Consider the following 19,953-nt stretch of genomic DNA (forward strand, 5'->3'; position numbering starts at 1 on the left):
ACCTGCTTTCCTTTCTCTCAGGTGTGGCTCCACAGGCCACCGATGGAGACAGAAGGTCTGCGTGTGGGTTTGGGTAGGGGGTACAGGGGGCTGGGCTAGCAGAAAACACCTCCCTGACCTGCAGCGTCTGTTGGCTGACATGCCTGGAATTCTTGGGGCTGGCTGCTGGGTTTGGTTTCCAGATGTGGAAGCAATTTAAGTTCTGTTTTCATAATCCCCAACAGTTTGTCTCCAAAGTCCACATTCTCATTTGAAAATCAAGGCTGTTGGCTCTGTTTGGGGGCAGCGGGGAGACTGCTTCAGGAGGCCTCTGAGTCCTTTCTGTTCAGGAGGTAGGTTCACTGGGGCACTCCGATTTGGGACTAGGGTTTTGTTGGGACAGTCACCCCCATCAAGGGCTTGGTCTCTGTGGGAGCAGAAGTTGACCCTGGGGCCACCTCCCCTGTGGATTTTCCTTGGAGATGAGTCACTTAGCTACAGTATCTGCCTGGCCCCTCACTCACCATCACTGACTCTGGAAGGACAGCCTGGGGGTGGGGAGTAGAGAGGGGACTTCGGTTCTGGCCGGTCAGAGGGAGGCTAGCGTCACAGCCGAGCAAAGTGCCCACATGTCCCAGGCATGGTAAGGGCGCTCCTTCCCCAAGTGACCACAACAGAGGGAAGACATCTGCTCTGGATTTCAAGTAGCCAAAAATACTGCCTGGCATGGAGAAACTGGTAATATCTTACTCAATTACTGAGCGCTGCTGGCCACAGAGGTGGCCCAACCCAGGACCAGAGGCTCTGTGGTGCCAGCCTGTGGTTCCAGGGCTGACGGCTGGTCTCCTGTCTTGTAAACCAATCCCTGTTTAGGTAAAATAGCTTTGACATTTGCATTATAACTACACTAAATACAGTTCTGGGCAAACAGAAATCACCTGTGCAGTTTTAAATGTCTCTGACTGAGCTGCCCACATACTTCTTTAAGGGTAAAACCACCTGTATTACTGAGAGAACGCAGAAACGGGAATAATTTCCCGAGGTTCATATATAAATAGTGTTGACAAACATCATCCCGAAAATCACAGATTCAGCACGCTTCAGTTTCAGCAAAAGGTAGTCTCTGTAGAAGCAGCAGCGTCTCCAAGTGATCATGAAAGAGAAGTCAGTGTTTCTTTTGAGGAGAGACCAAAACAAACAGAAACCCCACGTCTCTTGATGAGGTCCTGGAGCCCAGTAGTTCTCCTGGAGGTTGAATTGAACTGACCGAAGGAATATGGGTTATTGTCGGGGTGGGAAGGGGGTGAAAGCTGAGGGGTTTCATGCAGGCTCCTTGGGAGAGAAGGGAAGTGTATTTGTTCTCCAGGGCACCACAGCACAGTGCCACAGGCTGGGTGGCTCAAACTACTAAAATGAATTTTCCCCCCAATATTGGAGTCTGCCATCTGAGAGCAAGGTGTTGGCAGGGTGGATTTCTTCTGAGGCCTCTATCTCCTCAGCTTGCAAATGGCCAGGGTCCTCTCCCTATGTCTTTACATGGTCGTGTGTGTGTGTGTATGTGTGTATGTCGTGTGTGTGTGTGTGTGTGTGTAATGTCTGTGCCCCAATCTTCTTGCTGCTCATATAGGATTAGGGCCCACCCTAATGACTTCATTTTAGTTTAATTATTTCTTTAAAGATTCGATCTTCATACAGTCATATGAATTTGTGGGGAGCAGCAGAAAGCTTCTCTGGAACTGTCCTCCAAGGGGAGGAGGGAGAGGAGGGAAAGCAGAGCCTGGCATCTCAGGAAACCTGAGGGCCCACTGGGGATGGCTCTCAGCTAAAGGCTGTATTTAGAAAAGTTTCTCATCATGTTATAACTTGTGGTTCACTTTCCAGAGATGATCCTTCTCTCTCTTTCTCTTTTTAAATATATTTTTATTGATTTCAGAGAGGAAGGGAAAGGGAGAAAAAGATAGAAACATCAATGATGAGCATCATTGATTGGCTGCCTCCTGCACATCTCCCACTGGGGATCAAGCCTGCAACCCGGGCATGTGCCTTGACCGGGAATCAAACCATGACCTCCTGGTTCATGGGTTGACGTTCAACCACTGAGCCAGGCCGGCCGGCAAGATGATCTTTCTTACAGCTTGAGCCACGTGTCCCCCTCATCCAAATGAACTTGAACTCACCCTGTGGAGCCTAGACTGCTCATCATTCAGTTCTTCCTGCGGCTTAGTTACCCTTGGTGTCGGTCGTCCGGCTTCCCTACTGCGCCCTCTAGGATAGTGGTAAGGACGGCTTCACTTCTTCATATTCCTTTTCAACTCGTCAGGGATTTTACACCTTTCCTTAACCAGTTCAGCGAGTTTGGGACAACTGTCTTTCCTGTTTTATGTACCTAAGGTTTACTTCTAACATACTGAAACAGATAAGACCTGTAAGAATGGATTTTGGGAAGCCATTGGGGGTGAGGCCCAGCCACCCCCCTGTATAGTATAACTCACAAAGTTTTGCCCAAAGCAGTGCTCTACAGCACTTCACAGCACCTCTCGCCAGACCCGAGGGTCCAGAGCCCACCGTACAGCCCCTCCAATAGCCATGACTCCATCAGCCATGCCAGCCAGCCCCGGTAACCAAGACAGACCTCCACGGAGCTGGTGGAGAAGGAGACCGCACCCTCATTAAGGATTTGCATGTCCCTGGTGCTCGCCAGTGCTGTGACCACGTTCGCGTTATCTCTGTGTATAACTGTTTTTCCTGAGCCGTTTGTAAGGAAATTAGGCAAGACATTATCAAAACTAAGGACAGTTCTCTTTTGTAACTACATACCATTGACACATGTAACGAAATCAAGCATAATTCCCTAATATCACCTGATCCATCTTTTAGCTTCTCTGTGTGTCCCCAAAAGGTCTTCTGCAGCTAGGTGGTGGTTTGCTTGTTTGTTTGACCTGGGATCTAACCAAGGATGACATGCAGTTTTTATGTCTCTTGATGAATCTAGACCAGTGGTTTTCATGGTCCTGGGACCAGCAGCACCTAAGAACTTGTTAGAAATGCTCTTTTAAAAAAAAGTATTTCAACCTATAGAAGTGCTCATTTTCAGACCTCACGCCCGAAACTGATTCAGAAACTGATTCAACCTGAATTTTAACAATTCCTCCCGCCCCCATGGGATTCTGAGGTGTATATCAAGGTTGAGAACCACCGGTCGGGGAAAACCCCCTCCCTCTTCTTTATACATCCTCTTTTAGAAAAGGCCAGGCCAGTTGTCTTGCAGAGGGTCACACAAACTTTGACTATTTTCCCTGTGACGTGCGATTTGTTCTTTCGGCTCCTGTTTTTTTGGTTGAATAGAAGTTAGATCCGAAGGCTTGATGAGAATTGAGTTGTGTTGTTAAAACTGCATGATAGGTGTTGTTGTATCCCTCATATTGTCTCCTGTCAGTCGGCTAATGTCTGGTTGTTCCCGATGAGTGGTGTACGGTTTCATAACTGCATTGACCATAGCCCGTTTTCTCCATGGTAGAGGTGTGGGGCACGGTGGTTGCTTGGCACTTGGCAGTGATCTGTGGGGCGATTCTTTGGTTCTGTGTAAGTACCCAACTCCTCACCAACCACTGACTGATGGTTTTCATCTACATTTGTGGGAGGTAGAGTTTTTTGTTTGTGTCAGGTCAAGTCTGTATTGCTCAAATCTCTGTCTCCCTCCTAATTCTCTTGTTTGCTTGCTCTATCGATTTCCGAAGGAGGTGAATGACAACCTCCAACTTTTGGTTCTAATTTTGCCTTATATATTTTGAAATGATGTTTTTAGATGCCTAAATGTTTATAAGTGTTACATCTTGTTAAATTAATCTTTGTCATTTCTTCATGTTCCTCTGTCTCTTACCTTAAAGTGCACTTCGTCTGACATTAATATAGCCCCTCCAACTTTTGAAAAGTTGGTGTTTATGTGGTGTATCTTTTTTAATTTTTTTACTTTCCACCTCTCTGTGTCCTTATGCTTAAATGATGTCTATTGCAAATGGTAGGTAGTTGTTTTTATCATCTAATCTGACAATATGTGTCTTAATAGGATGGTTTATTCCATTTTCATTTTTTTCTCCATTAGATTTTTAGTAAGATGTTTTTATTTTTTAACTGCTAGCTATTGACGTACACAAACATGATTGGAATGGAAATGGCGTGGGAGGGGGGATAGAGGGCTCGAGTGTCTCCTGGCAGGCAGTTGGCCCCACCGTGAGGTGAGGGGCGTTTCCAGTGGATCTGGGGTCTGGGCCTTAGCCTAATGGGCTTAAAAACTAGATCTTGTTGGCTCTTCCCACCCCCCTGGGACTCATGCTGCTCATGCCCACAGATTGTCCTTAGATGGAAGCACAGAGCCAGAATGCCAGCTGCTTCCTTTACGGTGAGAACTGGGCTCTGGCGGGAGCTCCGGCAGCCCTCTCTCCTCGTTGTCAGTGGGCTCCTGGGAAGTTTGCCCTGATTGGAAGGGTGGTGGGTGAACTTGGACACAAGGGAGCTGGGTGAACATGGAGTGGTCTCATGCTCGGGTGTCAGCTGAGCTGAGCCTCACAGCCTTATGGGGCAGGCTGGTCATGCGGGTCAGCCAGCCAGAGCCCCTGTGGTCTGGGCCTGCTTTGGACCCTCCTGCCCAGCCCCTTACTGGGGACACGTTAGATCCCTGAATACTTCCGGTCCCTCTGCTCTGCCGCCCTTCGGGAAACTCGCCCACCTCTGCTGCCGGGGGCCATCTGACATCCCTCGTTTCTGAGTCTTCTGGAAGCTGCATCGTGCCCCCCTCCCCCTGAACTCCTGTGGCACCCCTTTAGCAGCAGCGTGCGTGTTGGAGGGAGGATGTGAGATCAGGAGAGAGACGGCTCAAGAGTTGCCATTAAAACGTTGAGAAAAAGGCAGTGCGGCTTCCACACCCTTCCGCTGTGGTGTGTGCAGCAGCGGGCACGTTATCTCCCGCCTGCCTTGGCGCCAGTGGCCTGGGGCTTCTTGACAAACAGCAGCCAGGCTTCTCCGCCTCTTCTGCTCAGTCCCGGCCTGAGGCTCCCCCGCCTGTGGGGCCACATCCAGGACCGAACCCGAACCCGAACCCGAGAGGCGCAGCCCGAGCCTCTTAGTCTTTCCCGTTGAGCCGAGTGAGCTCCGAGGAAACAGGGCTGTCACTGTCCCCTCCTGGGAGCTGCAGTCCGCCTTGTGATGAAAGGAGAGCAGCAGCTGGGCGTCCCCGCGGAGAGCTGCTCCTGGAGGCTGCGGGAGCAGGAGCGCGAGCCCGGGGCAGGGTGGTCTTGAGCCGCTGGTGGTGATCTCCCTGTTGTGAGGGTTCAGGAGGTAGATCCGGGGGCCCCTGGCTGACGGAGAGAGCTGAAAGTGGCCTTCGTTGCCACCGTGCCCCCTCCCCCCCAGGGAGGTTGGCTAGAGGGGTGGCTCCTGGCCACTCTGATCTGGAACCTGTCTTCCTGACCTCAGCCCCTAGCAGAGTGGGAAGCTTGGGCTGCAGAGCTTGGCTCTCAGTGTGAGATCAGTCCCCATGGCTGGCCGAAGGGGCGATCAACTCGAAGGGTTTGGTGACCTGGCGCTCCCATGTTCGCCCTGGCCTTGTATCTGAGCCAAGGTTACTTTTGTTCAGAACGCACGCCCAAGGCCCAGTCTGCCTGTGTGGGTGCTTAAATGCCCCTTTATTCCCACCCTCATCCCTTCACTGGCACCTGGGCGACCTTCTCTGACTCACGATCTCTTACCAGCCACGGATGTGCACCAACCACCCACCTGCAGAGCATGGCCTGGCTTCCGGGCAGGGTTGGCAGCCACAGACAGGAGTCGGGTACAGCCTGGCTTGCTAATCTCTGCTGCCACCATCTTTGCATGACGAGTGGCCAGTACAGTGGTGTGTAGAGGATCCCCACCAGGTAACCCCATCTCCACCCTGTGGACCTGGGGACCTTGGCATCCACAGTTAGTTCCTTACACTGCCTCTCTGCTGCCCACGGAAAAGACCCAGCGAGACCCTGACCAGCCTGTCACTGCTCCTGGGCGGTTTCCTGGCTGGGAGTGTGATGCGTTTCATCCCCAGCCCGGCCCCCAAGCCTGCTCAGCTCACCCAGGCCGCAGGCTGGCTTCTCCCACACGGGGCGTGGTTTGTGTTTCACTCCCAGGCCTTCCCTGCAGTGCGGTTCCACATGTGCCCACGGTGCCCGGCTGCGAGGGGAGCCGGGATGTGCCCAGGCTATTTTTATCCAGCCCTGTCCCCACAGCGCTGTTCTCTGGCTCTGAGTTACTGCTTGGGAGCCAGGGCTGGGGGTGGGTGAGCCAGAGCCTCGGAGCCTCCCGACTCCCTTGCCCAAGCGGCATCTCATCCTAGCAGGCATTACGTGCAGAGACACCTGCCAGGAGAGTGGGCAGAAGAAACTCCTGGCCGGGGGGGGGGGGGGGAAGGGGCCCCTGGCACATTTGGAGGGCAGGCTTTGCATCTTGTGAAAGTCTGGCTTCGGGAAGCTGAACCCAACCTACCTCCTCCCAGTGTGCCAGCAGGTCAGAGGGACGGTCCCGGGGCCGGATATTGGCCATGAGGCCAGGAGGCACCCCTGGGTGTCTTCTCTCAATACAGTGGAGACGATAATAGCACGTTCTGTGTGTGCTTAGAACATGTACCAACTCACATAGCCCTGATAATAGTTACTCCATTCCGTGGACGGGAGACTGAGGTGCTGCGACCCGAGATCGCAGAGCTCGTACGTGGCGGAGCCAGGATTTGATCCCAGTCGGCCCACCTCCAGAGTTTGCTCCTCACACCTCCCTGCCCCTCCCTTCTTTGCCGTGTTTCCAGCATCTGTGAGGTGGGGGCATTGTTCTAGATTCTCTGTGGCAATCCTGTCAGGTAGGTTCCTCCATCCCAGGCTCAGAAATGAACAACTCCTCCGGGGTCGCAGCTAACCAGTGACAGGCGAGGATGGCACCCGGGCCTCAGGGTGGCCGTGTTGGGCTCTTCCCAGTCAGACCACCATTCTGCAGCGCCGTCTCGTTCCACAAGTACTGGCTCCTTTCTATATCTGAGCCCCTCCACTGGGGCTCAGATGTAGAAACCCCACGGTTACCCCTTTAGGCTCTTCCCTCCCCCAGCGAGTGTGGAAGTGGGACCACCTGGCGCCAGTGCCCTCCGTACATTAGCTTCCAGGAAAATTCAGAGTAATGGTGTGTGTGACTTGGAGGTGGGATCCACGGGGCCCGGTGGGTGAGGGGGCACCAGATGACATCATCGAGTCTGAGCCCCTGGTGCTGCCGAGAGCATGGACAGTGGGCCATTGTTGGCTAGTCCCTGGGTGTTCATACCTGGCCTTCCACCAGCCATTGAATTCAGCCCTTGCCAGCTTCCTACAGAAGAAGGGGTGACTTTGGGGCCTGCTGGCTGCTGAACTGGAGAGGGGACCCACAGGCAGGCTTTGTGCCTCCAGGCTCCCACTTACGGCTGGGACCAGTCCCATCTAGCCCGAGCTGGAGACAGGGTGGGGACGTGGAGGGGACGCTGGCGGTGCAGACCTCCCCTGCCAGAGCAGCCTGTTTGCCAACCTTGGGCCTCAGAACTCTCCAGAAACCCTTGGTCTTGGATAATTCCCCCGGCCCAGCCTCTTGAGGAGGGCATGCTTCCCGGCCTCCTGTCTGACCAGGACCTGGCTGACTGGCCAGCCGGGACAGCGTGGTTTCTGCAGCGCACACCCCCTGACAAGGCCAGACCCGGACTTAATGTTCCCACTGGTGCTGACTCCCTGGTGCTTGTGAAAATGTTCGTGTGTGGCCTGGACGGTGGCTCTGAGGCTCAGGTGGCTGTCTTCATTCTCTAGGAGTCGGGGGCTCACAGGTCACTTGTTCAAGGTCACACAGCTTGTGAATGGCGGGCCACCAGGACTCAAACCTAGTCTGCCAGAGCCGCATTCACAAGTGTGTGTGGGGCTGAGGAGGATACTGCATCTGTTCTACCCCCTTTACTTCTGGGGTCCCTCAGCAGGGTGGGAGGAAGTGATCCGGAGTGGGCTGGCCATGTGTCAGCCACCCTGGGCCTTCAGGAACAGGGAGCTCTGTACCCAGGGCTGGCGGTGGGTCCGAAGGAGAGTGCTAGGAATAGGGTCACCCACAGGTGTTGCCTGCTAAGGACACTGTCCTTTCCCTAATGCCCCCCAGAAAAGACATACCCTTTCTGCCCCACCTGTGGCTGAGAGGAGCCATTGGAGACCACCTGGTTGGGACTTGGGTGACATACTCCCCTAGTCCTGCCACCCCTCCGGAGCAGGCCTCTGATCCGGGACCCTGCCCCAGGCTTCCTCTCCCACCCAGGGAGCACACCGCGGTGGAGGCAGATCTGGACACAGACCACGTGGCTGGGTGAGCATGAGGTGCCCTGTGGGTGATGTCCTTTTCCACCCAATCCTCCCACTCTCGTGGGAATGAGTTCCCCCCCCCAACTCACCCAACACACACACATACACAGACACCACACCACACACCACACCCAACACACACACACACCCCACACACACACCACACACACACACACAGATACCACAACACATACCTCACCCAACACACACACACACCACACACACACACCCAACACACACATACCACACACACACCCAACACACACACACCACACACAGACACACACACCACACACAGACACACACACACACACACACACACAACACACACACACACACACACACACACACACACATCACACACACACACACACACACACAGATACCACAACACATACCTCACCCAACACACACACCCAACACACACACACACACACACACACACACACACACACCCAACACACACACACACACACACACACACACACACACACACACACACACACATACACATACACCACAACACACCACACACACACACCCAACACACACACAACACAACACACACACAAAACACACACATACCATGAGGGGCTGCCGCAGCCCAGGTTCCCTCTGCCTGGAATTGACCTTGGGTTTGTCTGGGAACTCCTGGAATCTTGTAGCTTCAGTAGAATTTGCGTCACCACCCCCAGGCGGATTAATCTTTAGCTCCCGCACATTCCCCAAAGATCTCCTTCTTCCTGGAAGTACGTGAGGCTGGGAGCTCCACGCTGGGCCCCAGCAGCCAGGCGGCCTGGCTGGAGGGTGACTTAGCTCTCGGGGAAGCCCGCGCATTGGCCCAGTCCTCCTAGAAACCCTGCGAGGACATTTTTATTATGGAGGAGTCCTTCCTTTCTCTCTGTAACTTTATCGAAGAACCATAAAAGAAAGAAACGGGCTTAGGAGGGTTTCTGGTGTGACGGGATTCTCCCGGCCAGTGTGTGCGCGGTGGCTCAGGCTGGGCTGAGAGGTGACCTCCCAGCACCTTCCTGCCCCTGCCCTGCCGCCCTGCCTCCCTGCCCGAGGTGTGGGCCTCGGAGCAGGCTGTCCCCAACCCCAGCAGCACCCTCGCAGGCCCAGTGCTGCCCCCAAGCCCTTCCCCGGAGGCCCAGGAACGGGAGCTGGGCCAGAACCCAGGCCCTCGGGGAGGACTCCAGGTGACAGGGATGCTTTTGTCCAGGACAAATGCCAAAGCGCTACCGTCCTGGACTGATCGGGGTGCAGTTAATTTTCTTATAGCTGTCCTTACATTATTTGAATGGAGGGGAAAACTACCAGAAATGGTTTTGAAGTTAAAATTTCCCCTTGCCTCGGCCAAACAATTGTGGGTTGAATGAAAAGGGTGAGTGTATGGAGCAGCTAACTTTAAAGGAAAAGGCTGGCATGATGAGAGAGAGAGAGAGAGAGAAAGAGAGAGAGAGGGGAAGGAAGCGAGGAGTGGGTGAGGGGGGTCTGGCGTTGGCAAGGGGAGACTGGCTTTACGTCTCTGAGGCTGGGAAGTTCCAAGGTAGCCCCTGCCACTGGAGCCTCATCTGCCCATGTGTCAGATGGAGACCATGAATCCTTAATCTCTGCTCTTACACCTCCCAGCGCTCTCCGGGGCTGTAGTGAGAGACGGGTGGGGAGTTTGTGAGACAGACACATACAGGAGGCTTTGTCCAGTGTGTGGGGCCAGGCAGATATGGACTCTGCCTCTGCTCAGTCACAGGGTGAAAATACACCTCAGGAGGTGGCGGTCTTGTTGGGAGGGAGGGACCCCTGTGGGGCGTCTATCCTTTCTGGTGCCCCACCTGTGGCTCAGAGGAGGCCACTCTGGTTGGGACCTTGGGTGAGCTGCCCGGAGTTGGTTCGCTGCTGTGTGATGTCAGGTACCTCTTGGCCCCACCTGCACGCCGTGAGTTGGGTGTCTCCGGGCAGAGTGCCCGGGAGAAACTCAGCCTCTGGGTTTGGTATCCAGTGAGGTCAACAGGAGTTGTCCTGAGGCCAAGCTGGTCACCTGAGCGCGGATGCTGGTCTCACTTGGCACCTGCCTGCCTGCCTTCTGGAGCAGGACAGGCGGCAGTCGCCTCAGGACCCCTGCTGGCACCGTGCTGTGGGGAGAGTGGGTGTTGGTGACTCACAGTCCAGTCCCAGCCCTGCCACTAACTCCCACGAGGCTCCAGGCAAGTCACCACCTACACAGCGTGGGAGAGGAGACCCAGCTCACAGGGCTGTGAGTGGCTGAGTGCCCTTGTGAGCCACAAAGCCGGGGTTCCTAGCAGTGCTAGCTCTCCTGCCGGGGGTCCGGGAAGGTGAAAGCTCGCAGGCACGTTGCCCCTGCAGGAGCCCCAGCTCTCCTCGGAGGGCTGTCTCCTCCTGCTCACTCTCCGGCATCCACACACTGACTCGGGGAGTTTCCTGCTGGGGGCAGGAAGTGGGCACATGAAGTTGCAGCAACAGGGCTTCATAGTTAGTAATCTGCCCCTGTGATGTGCTCTCCTCGTGGTCACCATAGGGTTGGAAGCCCATGAAGTATGGGTTGCATCAGTGATAAAGGGAACCAAGCATGTGGCTGAGGCAGGTGGGGACCTCAGAGGCAGGCTGAGGACTTCTGGCAGGTGACTCTCTGAGCCTTGATGTCCTCATTAGTAAAACGGAGATAAGAATCCTGAAGAGGTGTCACGAAGCCCAAATGGGGTAATATATCCGCTCTCGGCGCGGACCCAGTAAATGTGAGTTCCTCCTGGGATGCAGCGCCGGGCTAGCAGGTGAGGAGCTGGCGTAGGACAGGATCTGAGAGCTGGGAGCCACGTGGGCTTGGATTAGTGACATCTAGGTGGACAGGGCTATGGGAACACCAGCGGTGATTTTAATTACACGGCCCCTCGGCCTCCAGTCGGGGCCTGGCTGTCTGATGCCGACTTTATTGGCCCATCTGGTGCTCAGCCGGAGGCGTGGCATCGGCGGGAGCCAGGCTCGTTAATTAGCATCTTAGCCCCGGATGTGTGGGTGGGGGTAGACGCCCCCAGGAGCCTGTGCACCACTGGTTGCACACATCTGGGCGGGCACAGACCTCCTGTCACTGACCTCCTTCCTCAGATGTCCCTGATCCTTATCTTGCCCGAGCGCCAAGAGGCTCTCCACAGCCCTTCGGCTGTTACCGCTTCTTGCAGATCAGGGGCTGCAGGGAGCACCTGCCGGGAGCACCTTTACTGGGGGGCCCGCCAGCCCGAGCCGAGGAGCCCGCTTAAGAACCTTGGGGACAGGTGGACATCTTGGATGGGAGCAGGTGGAGGCAGTGCCACCTGGGAGGTACCTACCTCCTCAGAGACAAAGCGGCCCCAGGACATGGTCTGCAGAGAGCTGTCCCTCAGACCCGAGTAAACTCTGCCTCAAACCAGACCTCTCCTCCTAGAAGATGATTTGAACAAAAGGTTCAGGCAAATCGTGCACCAACATTGCGCCGGGCAGCATGCTGGGCGCTGGGGACCAGCCCAGAGCTCCGAGTGGGGAGACTGGTGTTCTTGCTCCTGCATGGCTGTGGCAGGGCCGAGGACACCGTGCCTCCCAGGCTGGCATCGCATCCTGTGGCCAGGTTTATGCTTCGAGGCCCACTGGGACACAGCGCTCCTGTAAGATTCACTGCCACTCCCAACTTACAGAGAGAACTGAGGTCCCGAGAGGTTATGGGAAGTGCCCAGGGTCTTGGAGGGTGTCGTGCTGCACGCACGCCCTGTACTGGGTGGCACGCTCTGCCAGGTCAGGGTCCTTGTTCTCGGTGGCCATTCATTGGGCCTGTGCCCTGAGCGCCATCACCACGAAGCCTTCTCCCAAGTCGTTTGGCCTCCTGTGCAGCCTTTGTGACAGGGATCGTGACGAGCTGGCCAGGGGCCTTGAACCGTGGCCGGCCTGGCTGTGGGCCTCCTCCATGGGTGGCTGTCCCTGGGGGGTTGACCCCTCGCTGGGCTCTCGTGAGGGGCAGTGTGAGAGGCCCCGAGACGAATCACCTGGCAGGCGCTCTCATGCTTGGAGCCTCAGGGTCCCTGCATGCCATTCCCCACGGTCATTAGGTGGGGCGCCTGGGCTTCATAATTAGTGACGTGTCCTTGCCATCTGATGACCAGTGCTGAGCCCTAGGGAGCCAACCTCACTCACTCCTGTGTCTCTGTCCTTTCCAGGGCAGCGAGGTGCCAGGCCCCACCTTTGCTGATGGCGAGGTCCTCCCCAGGGAGCCCGGCTTCTTTCCTGAGGAGGAGGAGGAGGCTATGACACTGGCCCCGCCCGAGGGCCCCCCCGAGTCAGACATGGACAGCCCCATGGAGAGCACCCAGAGCCTGGAGGGGTCCGTCGGGAGCCCTGCCGAGGAGAAGGACGGGGGTCTCGGGGGCCTGCTCCTGCCCGAGGACAAGTGAGTTAAAGTTGTCTGCAACCCCATGCGTGACCCCTGGGCCCAGAGGTGGGTTCCCAGGGGGACCTCCCGGAAGTAAACATGGGATACACTCGGGGTTCATATCACAGGCATACGTTTCATGGGTGTTCTAAGTAGCAAAACTTCTAAGCAACCTAAAGGCTTAACAGTAGGGCCAGTTCTAGAATTTTAGGCAACCGTGTAAAGTCAAGCTTCACTATTTAATGATAAGGGATATCTGATCTCAATTAGTTTTTTAAAAAGGCAAGATACAAGATGTCAATGAGGTATGATCTTAGTTTTATTAAAAAATTATATATATGTATATAAATATATAAATATAAGCACACACACACACACACACACACACACACACACACACCTAGGAAAAATTATTCCAGAAAATTAGCAGTTCTTTCAGAATGAGCTTATTAATGGCTTTAATTACCTCCCATCTACTGGGCTATATGTTCTGTATTTTCTTTATCGCTCATGTGTTCTCATATCCAGAAATGTTATTTTAAAATGACGTTAGGACCTAGTGACTTCCCAGTGGGGCAGTGTCGTTTTTAGTTGGTGTCAGCAGTGGGGTCCCTCTCCTTCCAGCCCTCACTCTGTCCCTGGAGCGATGATACAGTGTTTGTGGGGTGATGGGCAGGAGTCACCCTCATAGCGGAGGCCGTGACAATTGGGAGTTGGTATCCCATGTGTCAGGAGAAGGTAATGGTCACAGCTGACCCTGAGATTTGGAGAGGCAGGGAAGGGGTTCCCGTAACGATCGAACCATATGAAACTGTCAATTTTTAATAACTTCAACTTTTAAAAAGCAATTTCATATGGTTCAACCTAATATATTTCCTCAGCACAGGAGTTCTCAAACTTGGGGGCTCTGAGAGTTCTCGATGGGCCTTGTGGAACTGTTTATCCATGTGCTTCCTGTGACCAACTCAAGGACAGATGGCCACTGACTACAGACCTGTTGACCTTTTGGCTAATCATTTGTCACTTGATTGTCTCCATTGATTTCTGGGACCATCAATTACCAGCAGCAGGTGCCAAGAGTTTTAGTAACATTTATAGGAGAAAGAAAAGAGTATGATTAATTCAACCTGAGGCGCTGAGGAACCTGGGGGCAGGTAGATGAGTAAATAAATACATCTGGGTGGAGGTACTGGAGACTTGACCTTTAACACCCTGTCATTAACCCTGGGAGTCTTAGATAGAACCTGGGGTTCCTCGGGGGCAAAGTTTGAGAACCACTGCCTCAGCCCCTTACACACTTGTTTCAGGTTTCCGAGTGTGGAGGCTGGGGAGGTCAGAGAAACCCTAGCTTATGAGTAACAATACCTGGGAATACTGCATAATGACTAACGGGAGGAACTATCCTGGCAGGTGAGGAGCTGTGCCTCCCTCTGGTCTTAGGTTATGGACAGGGCTCCACCAGCCTGACACTGTACCCGCTGCCCCGGGGGTCACCGAGGAAGGGGGCGGGGCGGCCGCAGGGTCTCTGACCATGTTCATTGGAGTTAGGCTTTTTGGGACTAGAAACCCCCCCTGTAAATGGGGAGAAGCATTGTTATTTGTTTTAAAACTTCATTTCAATATTAAAGAAGTTCAAGCCAATTAAATAGAACTTGGAAAAGTTGGGGAAGTGAGAATGGAGGGGAAATAAAGAACTTTACTCATAGTCCCACCACCCAAAGTCAAGCTCTGTTAGCAGTTAAATGTATTCATTAACAACTTTTCCTTATTCTGTATAGACGTTAATCATGCTCAATCTTACTATAGCTGGAATTTTATGTCCAACTTTAATTAAAATCTAATATTAATTTTTCCACATTATTGCCATTACTTTTATAAACCTTTCAACAATGATTTGATAGACCATGATTTAATAAGCTAATTTACTGATATGCATTATAATTTAATATAAAGTGTGATGTAAAAAGAGAAAAAAAAGAAAACAAAGAAGTGTAATGTAAAGGAGCTGAATGTGGACCGTTAGGTTATAAGCAGTGTTTGCTGCAGGGTTTGAGTATCTCTCGGGCTGAAACAGTTTCTGTGGTGAGCTATTCCCCTTGGATAAGGCCCAAAAGTGTACTTACCAGATCACCAGGTACAAACCTAATCGGGCCCCTGGCATCTGTCGTACCAGCAGACCTCCTGGTAGGACTGGTAGCTTTCCAACCCCAGGCTGTGGCCTCATTAATGGGCAGCCCTTCCCTAACACCAGGTCCCTGGGCCACACCCCATCCATGACGACTTCAGACCTCTCCACACACTCCACCACCTCGCTCATCAGCAACGAGGAGCAGTTTGAAGACTACGGGGAGGGAGACGACGTGGACTGTGCTCCCAGCAGCCCCTGCCCCGACGACGAGACCAGGACCAACGTCTACTCGGACCTGGGGTCTTCAGTGTCTTCCAGGTGGCCCCTCGGTCTGGAATGGCGTTTGGGGTCCAGGAAAAGTGGCAGAACCAACCCAACCTCATCCCCGGGGGGTTCAGCAGGCAGAGTCCTGAGCTACATGGGGTGTGCTCCTGGGGGTTGGGGGTGTTGCATTTGCTCCTGATTGGGGGTCTGGAATTCCTTCTCTCGCCTTCCATCTTGGGGAAGAAATAGAATTAACCAACCTGGGAGTCTGCAGACCCAGGGGGTCTTTGTTGTCTTGTTTTCTAGAACCTCATTGTTGAAGGGTTTTTCCAGGTGGCATACTTACACCTTTCACACACCCGAGTCACTGATTACTCTAACTCTAGTGTGCTCAGTTGCCTCATCTATGAAATGGGTACAATTCATTGGCTTCTTCTGTTTGAGAGTTTTGAAGGAGGGGAGACCTGGTGCTGTCCTCCCACTCTCCACCCCGCCCCCCCCCCCCCACACACACACAGTTCCCAGGTATTGGGGAACCCAGTAAAGTAAGCTCAGCAGAATGGGGTGGGCACCGGACTGGACGGCCGTTAAGAAGGGGTTGCCTTCTCTTTCATGAATCAGTGCGGGGCAGACGCCCAGGAAAATGCGGCACATGTACAACAGCGAGTTGCTGGATGTCTACTGCTCTCAGTGCTGCAAGAAAATCAACCTGCTGAATGACTTGGAAGCCCGGCTGAAAAACCTGAAGGCCAACAGGTGAGGCCGGGCTCAGCATGGGGGCAGGTGGCTGGGGGTGGGGGAGGGGGGGCTGTGGCGGGATGGGGGGGCTGTGGCCAGGGTGGGGGCAGGAGGGGAAGCAGCAGGCAGGTGAGAGCACTCTCAGAATGGGGTTGATCCAGGAAAAGCAGGGTGCTGCCTCTCAGGACCGCGCTGATGAGGGAAATCCCTTCGCTGGGCTGGAAAAGGGCTTGGCTCACACTTCGGTGTCTGGCAGCCAGGGCGGAAGGGCAGCCCGGAGCCCCGCTGTTCCGTGACCATGTCTCCCCTCTCTCTCTTTCTCTGTAGCCCCAACCGGAAGATCTCCAGCACGGCGTTTGGACGGTAAGCCTCCTCTCCCCCGACCCCAAGGGAGGACAGGTTGAATGCTGTCCCTGCTGCCAGGGCGGCCGGCTCCATGCCAGCAGCCCAGACCCAGGCGGTGCCCTGCACCCTGTGTGTGGCTGAGTGAGCAGAGAGGAACACGGCGTGCCAGGCAGCGCAGGCAGAGCCACCAGAGGACACACTTCTGAGAAAGAAGGGCCACCTCCTCCCCATCTCCATGCCTTGTCCTCTCTGGCAGAGTCGGCCTCTGCAAAGCCTCAGCTGCCTCAGCCTTGGGCAGGCACAGCCCCCCTCGCTGTCTGCCTGTCCTGTGCTCTGAGAGGCCCTGGCTTCCTGCCGGCGGAGGTGGTGGCTTCGCTGCAGGTTAAATCCTGCGGAGCGGACTTCCTGGGACCGCCAGGACCCGCTCTGGTTCTCCTACACACCGGCCCCGGGTCTGCACTCAGGGCTCGGGGAGCTGCCAGCGAGCGCCCAGGCTCTGGCCCCGGAGCCAGGGTGAGACAGCCTCTTGGTGGGGACCCTGGCTGCTGCCTAACAGTGGGAAGTGGGGCCCTGGGGAGTGGAGCTGGGATTTGCCTCAGGCAAGAGCTACATCTGCCTGTTCCCAGGATTCTAGTCTCACCCGCCAGCACACTGCCAGCACAGGCCGGGTGGTCTTCCTTTGCCTGCCCCCGAGGGCCCAGAGATATAGCAGGAGCCGGCTTGGTGAGGGCACTGGGTCCTGCTTCCTGGTGGCCTCTGGGGCCAGTCCTGCTGGGACCGTGGAGCCAGGCTGGGAGGGTCGGGGCTTACCCACCAGCTCTGGTCACCTGGCAGCTACTGGCTAGAACCCCTGTGTGGACGGGTTCTGACGCAGCAGGAAAGGGCTGGTATGGATTGGCCACGTCTACGGGGCTCTGAGGGGCGTAGCAGCCATCTGCCATCCTCTGAGCTGGATGACCTCATGAGTTCAGAGGTCAGGCAACTCTCCCCTGGCTGGGTGAGGGCAGCCGCCTTAGAGGGGGTTCTGGCGCACACACCCCCGGGGTACTGGGTGCCCGAATCTGGACCTCAGTCCCCAGAGGCCCTCGGCATCCAGACGCGCCTCCCTCCACCCCTGCAGGCAGCTCATGCACAGCAGCAACTTCAGCAGCAGCAACGGCAGCACCGAGGACCTGTTCCGGGACAGCATTGACTCCTGTGACAATGACATCACGGAGAAGGTGGGCCCTGCTCCCTGGGGGCAGCAGGGAGCACTCCGGGATGCTCTCCGGGAACGTGGGAGACCCTGTCCCTCCTGGTCACATGGGCACATCCATCCCCACCCCATCCTCACTCCCACCAAACATGACTCTGCTCTTCGTACAGTCAGCTGGAGGGCCTGGCCTTCGGTCCCATGGTTTCTAGGTTCTCAGTGCTGGGGCCCCAGAGGTTTTATCCGCCCCCACCTCTGCCCCCTATTGTAGGTGAGCTTCCTGGAGAAAAAGGTGACAGAACTGGAGAATGACAGCCTGACCAACGGGGACCTGAAGAGCAAGCTGAAGCAGGAGAACACCCAGCTGGTGCACAGGTCAGGCTGTGGCCTTGGCTCGGGGGCCCTGGCGGTGACTTAGGAACAGAGGGCTGGCCCTGTTGCCAAGGCCCCAAGAGAAGCTAGGGGAGCTCTCAGCCCTGCGGGTCTGTGACGCGTCAGCCCCTTGCTCCAAGGCTCTGCCCACGCAGGGTGCCCAGGAGGACAGGTCTTTGGGGACAGGGAGACAGGTAGGGGCCTGACCTTGACCCCCCGGGTCTGCAGCCCCGGGGCATGCTGAGGCAGGAGTTGGGATCCACTCCTGTGTGTGTCCTATAATGACGAGAGCCTGACCTCCCTCCTGGGACCAGCTCTGCACAGGGAGAGGCTGGTGTGAGTCGGGGGCCCACGCCTCTGCCGGCGGGGAAAGTCCAGCATTGCTGTTCTCTCCTCCAGTGGAGGCCCGCTGAACGTGGCGTTCCCCAGTGCTGACTGGAATACGTGGGATGGGGGGTGCTGCATTTGCTCCTGATTGGGGGTCTGGAATTCCTCAGCGCACAGAGCATTTAGCTGTCTTCACAGGATAGCCTGAAACTTGTTACACTGATCCCCGCCCAGGCACTGATCCTCAGCCTTGTACTCCCCTCCCAGAAGGTCAGCCTCATGGAGGGACTCTTGCCAGTGACATGTGCCCCAGATTGATGGACCGCCGAGGCCCCCGGGACTGGGGTTATAACACCCCTAGTGGGGCTGGCCCTTTCCCAGGTCTGCCATGCTCAGGCCACTGGCCAGGAGTCAGGATGCCCAAAAGCTGATTCCTGACTAAGGGGTACTGGCAGGAAGGGAGAGCGGGAGAGGAGGAGAGGCCTGAGGGCTGTTTCGGTCAGCTGTGGCGGGGCCTGCCGTCCGTCCCTCTGTCTGCCCGGGAATCCCACCTTCTCAGGCACAGCCTCGCTCCCCTCTGGACCCACTGCCAGGCCTGCGCCTCCGTGGCATGCCCGGCTGACACACCTCTCCTTGGGTGCCATAGTGTCCCTAACTCATCTGGCAGCAAAGTTGCTGGCCCCAGGCCTGACAAACACGCCGCCGTCTCCCACAGGAGGGGCGTTAGTGACTTGGGGTCCAGGGCTCCCCGTGGCTGCAGCCTGGGTGGGGTGAGAAGACACAGGCCATGGGAGCTGGCCCTGGACTGGAGTCCGCCCCTCTCCGCAGGGTGCACGAGCTGGAGGAGATGGTGAAGGATCAGGAGACCACGGCCGAGCAGGCCCTGGAGGAGGAGGCGCGGCGACACCGCGAGGCCTACGGCAAGCTGGAGAGGGAGCGGAGCACGGAGATCGAGCTGCTCCACACCAGGTGGGCCTTTCCCCAGAGCCGCCGCCTCCTGACACACCCCCTCCCCACGCTCCTGGCACAGCCTGTGGGGCAGGTGCTGCCGCCCCATTTTGGAGATGGAAAGCAGCCAGAGGGGAGGCCTTGTGTCCTGGCAATTCTCCTTTTAATACCTGAACACGTGACATGTGCTCTAGGAGGCGTGTCAAAGAATGTTCACATCAGGTGAAACTGGAAACAGCACATGTCTGGGTAAAAAGCCCCCAAACCGGTATTGTTGCCTTGATTCCTGGGCTGAGACTAATGTCCAGGCTTGGAGCTCCCCCTGCTGTCAGATTCTTCACTCACCCTGGGCCCACAGCCAAGGGAACTGGAAAAGCTGGGCCATTGTAAGGGCTCCTGGGCCTCTGGTAGAGACGGTAGAACCCGAGGCAGGCAGGGAGAGGGGTACTGGCCTGGGGTCCGGGGCTGGTCACCCATCAGTTCCGTGAGCTGGAACACACTATGTCACTTCCCTGGGCCTCAGTTTCCTCACCTGTCATCCCTCCCCCCCTGCCTGAGGGTGGGTGAGCTGATGTACATCAGACACTGCTAATGGGTGAGGGCTGTGCTGATGTCCCGTGTGGGCTGCCTTCACTGCTGACCCGGGCCGGGGAGGCCTCCTGGGCCCTGGCAGAGTGGACAGCTGCCCCCGCACTCAGTCCCCAGTGTCCGGGCTGAGCCTTCTTGGGGTCTGCTAGGCCCCCTTGGGGTGGAGGGTGCGTTGGGAGGTGGGCTCCCACCTTGCCCCTCATGGCTGGCAGCAGGTGCTTCCCTGCCTGCGGAGGTCAGGCAGAGCCAGAGGGCACTGGTGCACATGGTGCCCCTCTGCCCTTTG

General features: G+C 55.9%; 1 protein-coding gene across 1 annotated transcript in view; it reads left to right on the forward strand.

Annotated features, from left to right (window-relative positions):
* RAB11FIP4 (RAB11 family interacting protein 4) overlaps positions 1 to 19,953 on the forward strand; it is a 278,710-nt gene that overhangs the window by 10,542 nt on the left and 248,215 nt on the right. Inside the window, exons 2-8 of the mRNA XM_028154824.2 lie at positions 12,554 to 12,783; positions 15,017 to 15,211; positions 15,779 to 15,913; positions 16,223 to 16,258; positions 17,361 to 17,460; positions 17,704 to 17,807; positions 18,960 to 19,100. Coding sequence (XP_028010625.1) covers positions 12,554 to 12,783; positions 15,017 to 15,211; positions 15,779 to 15,913; positions 16,223 to 16,258; positions 17,361 to 17,460; positions 17,704 to 17,807; positions 18,960 to 19,100 — 941 coding nt within the window. The remainder of the gene's footprint in view (positions 1 to 12,553; positions 12,784 to 15,016; positions 15,212 to 15,778; positions 15,914 to 16,222; positions 16,259 to 17,360; positions 17,461 to 17,703; positions 17,808 to 18,959; positions 19,101 to 19,953) is intronic.

This window comes from Eptesicus fuscus, chromosome 20 (genome assembly GCF_027574615.1).
Source record: "Eptesicus fuscus isolate TK198812 chromosome 20, DD_ASM_mEF_20220401, whole genome shotgun sequence".
Taxonomy (NCBI): Eukaryota; Metazoa; Chordata; class Mammalia; order Chiroptera; family Vespertilionidae; genus Eptesicus; species Eptesicus fuscus.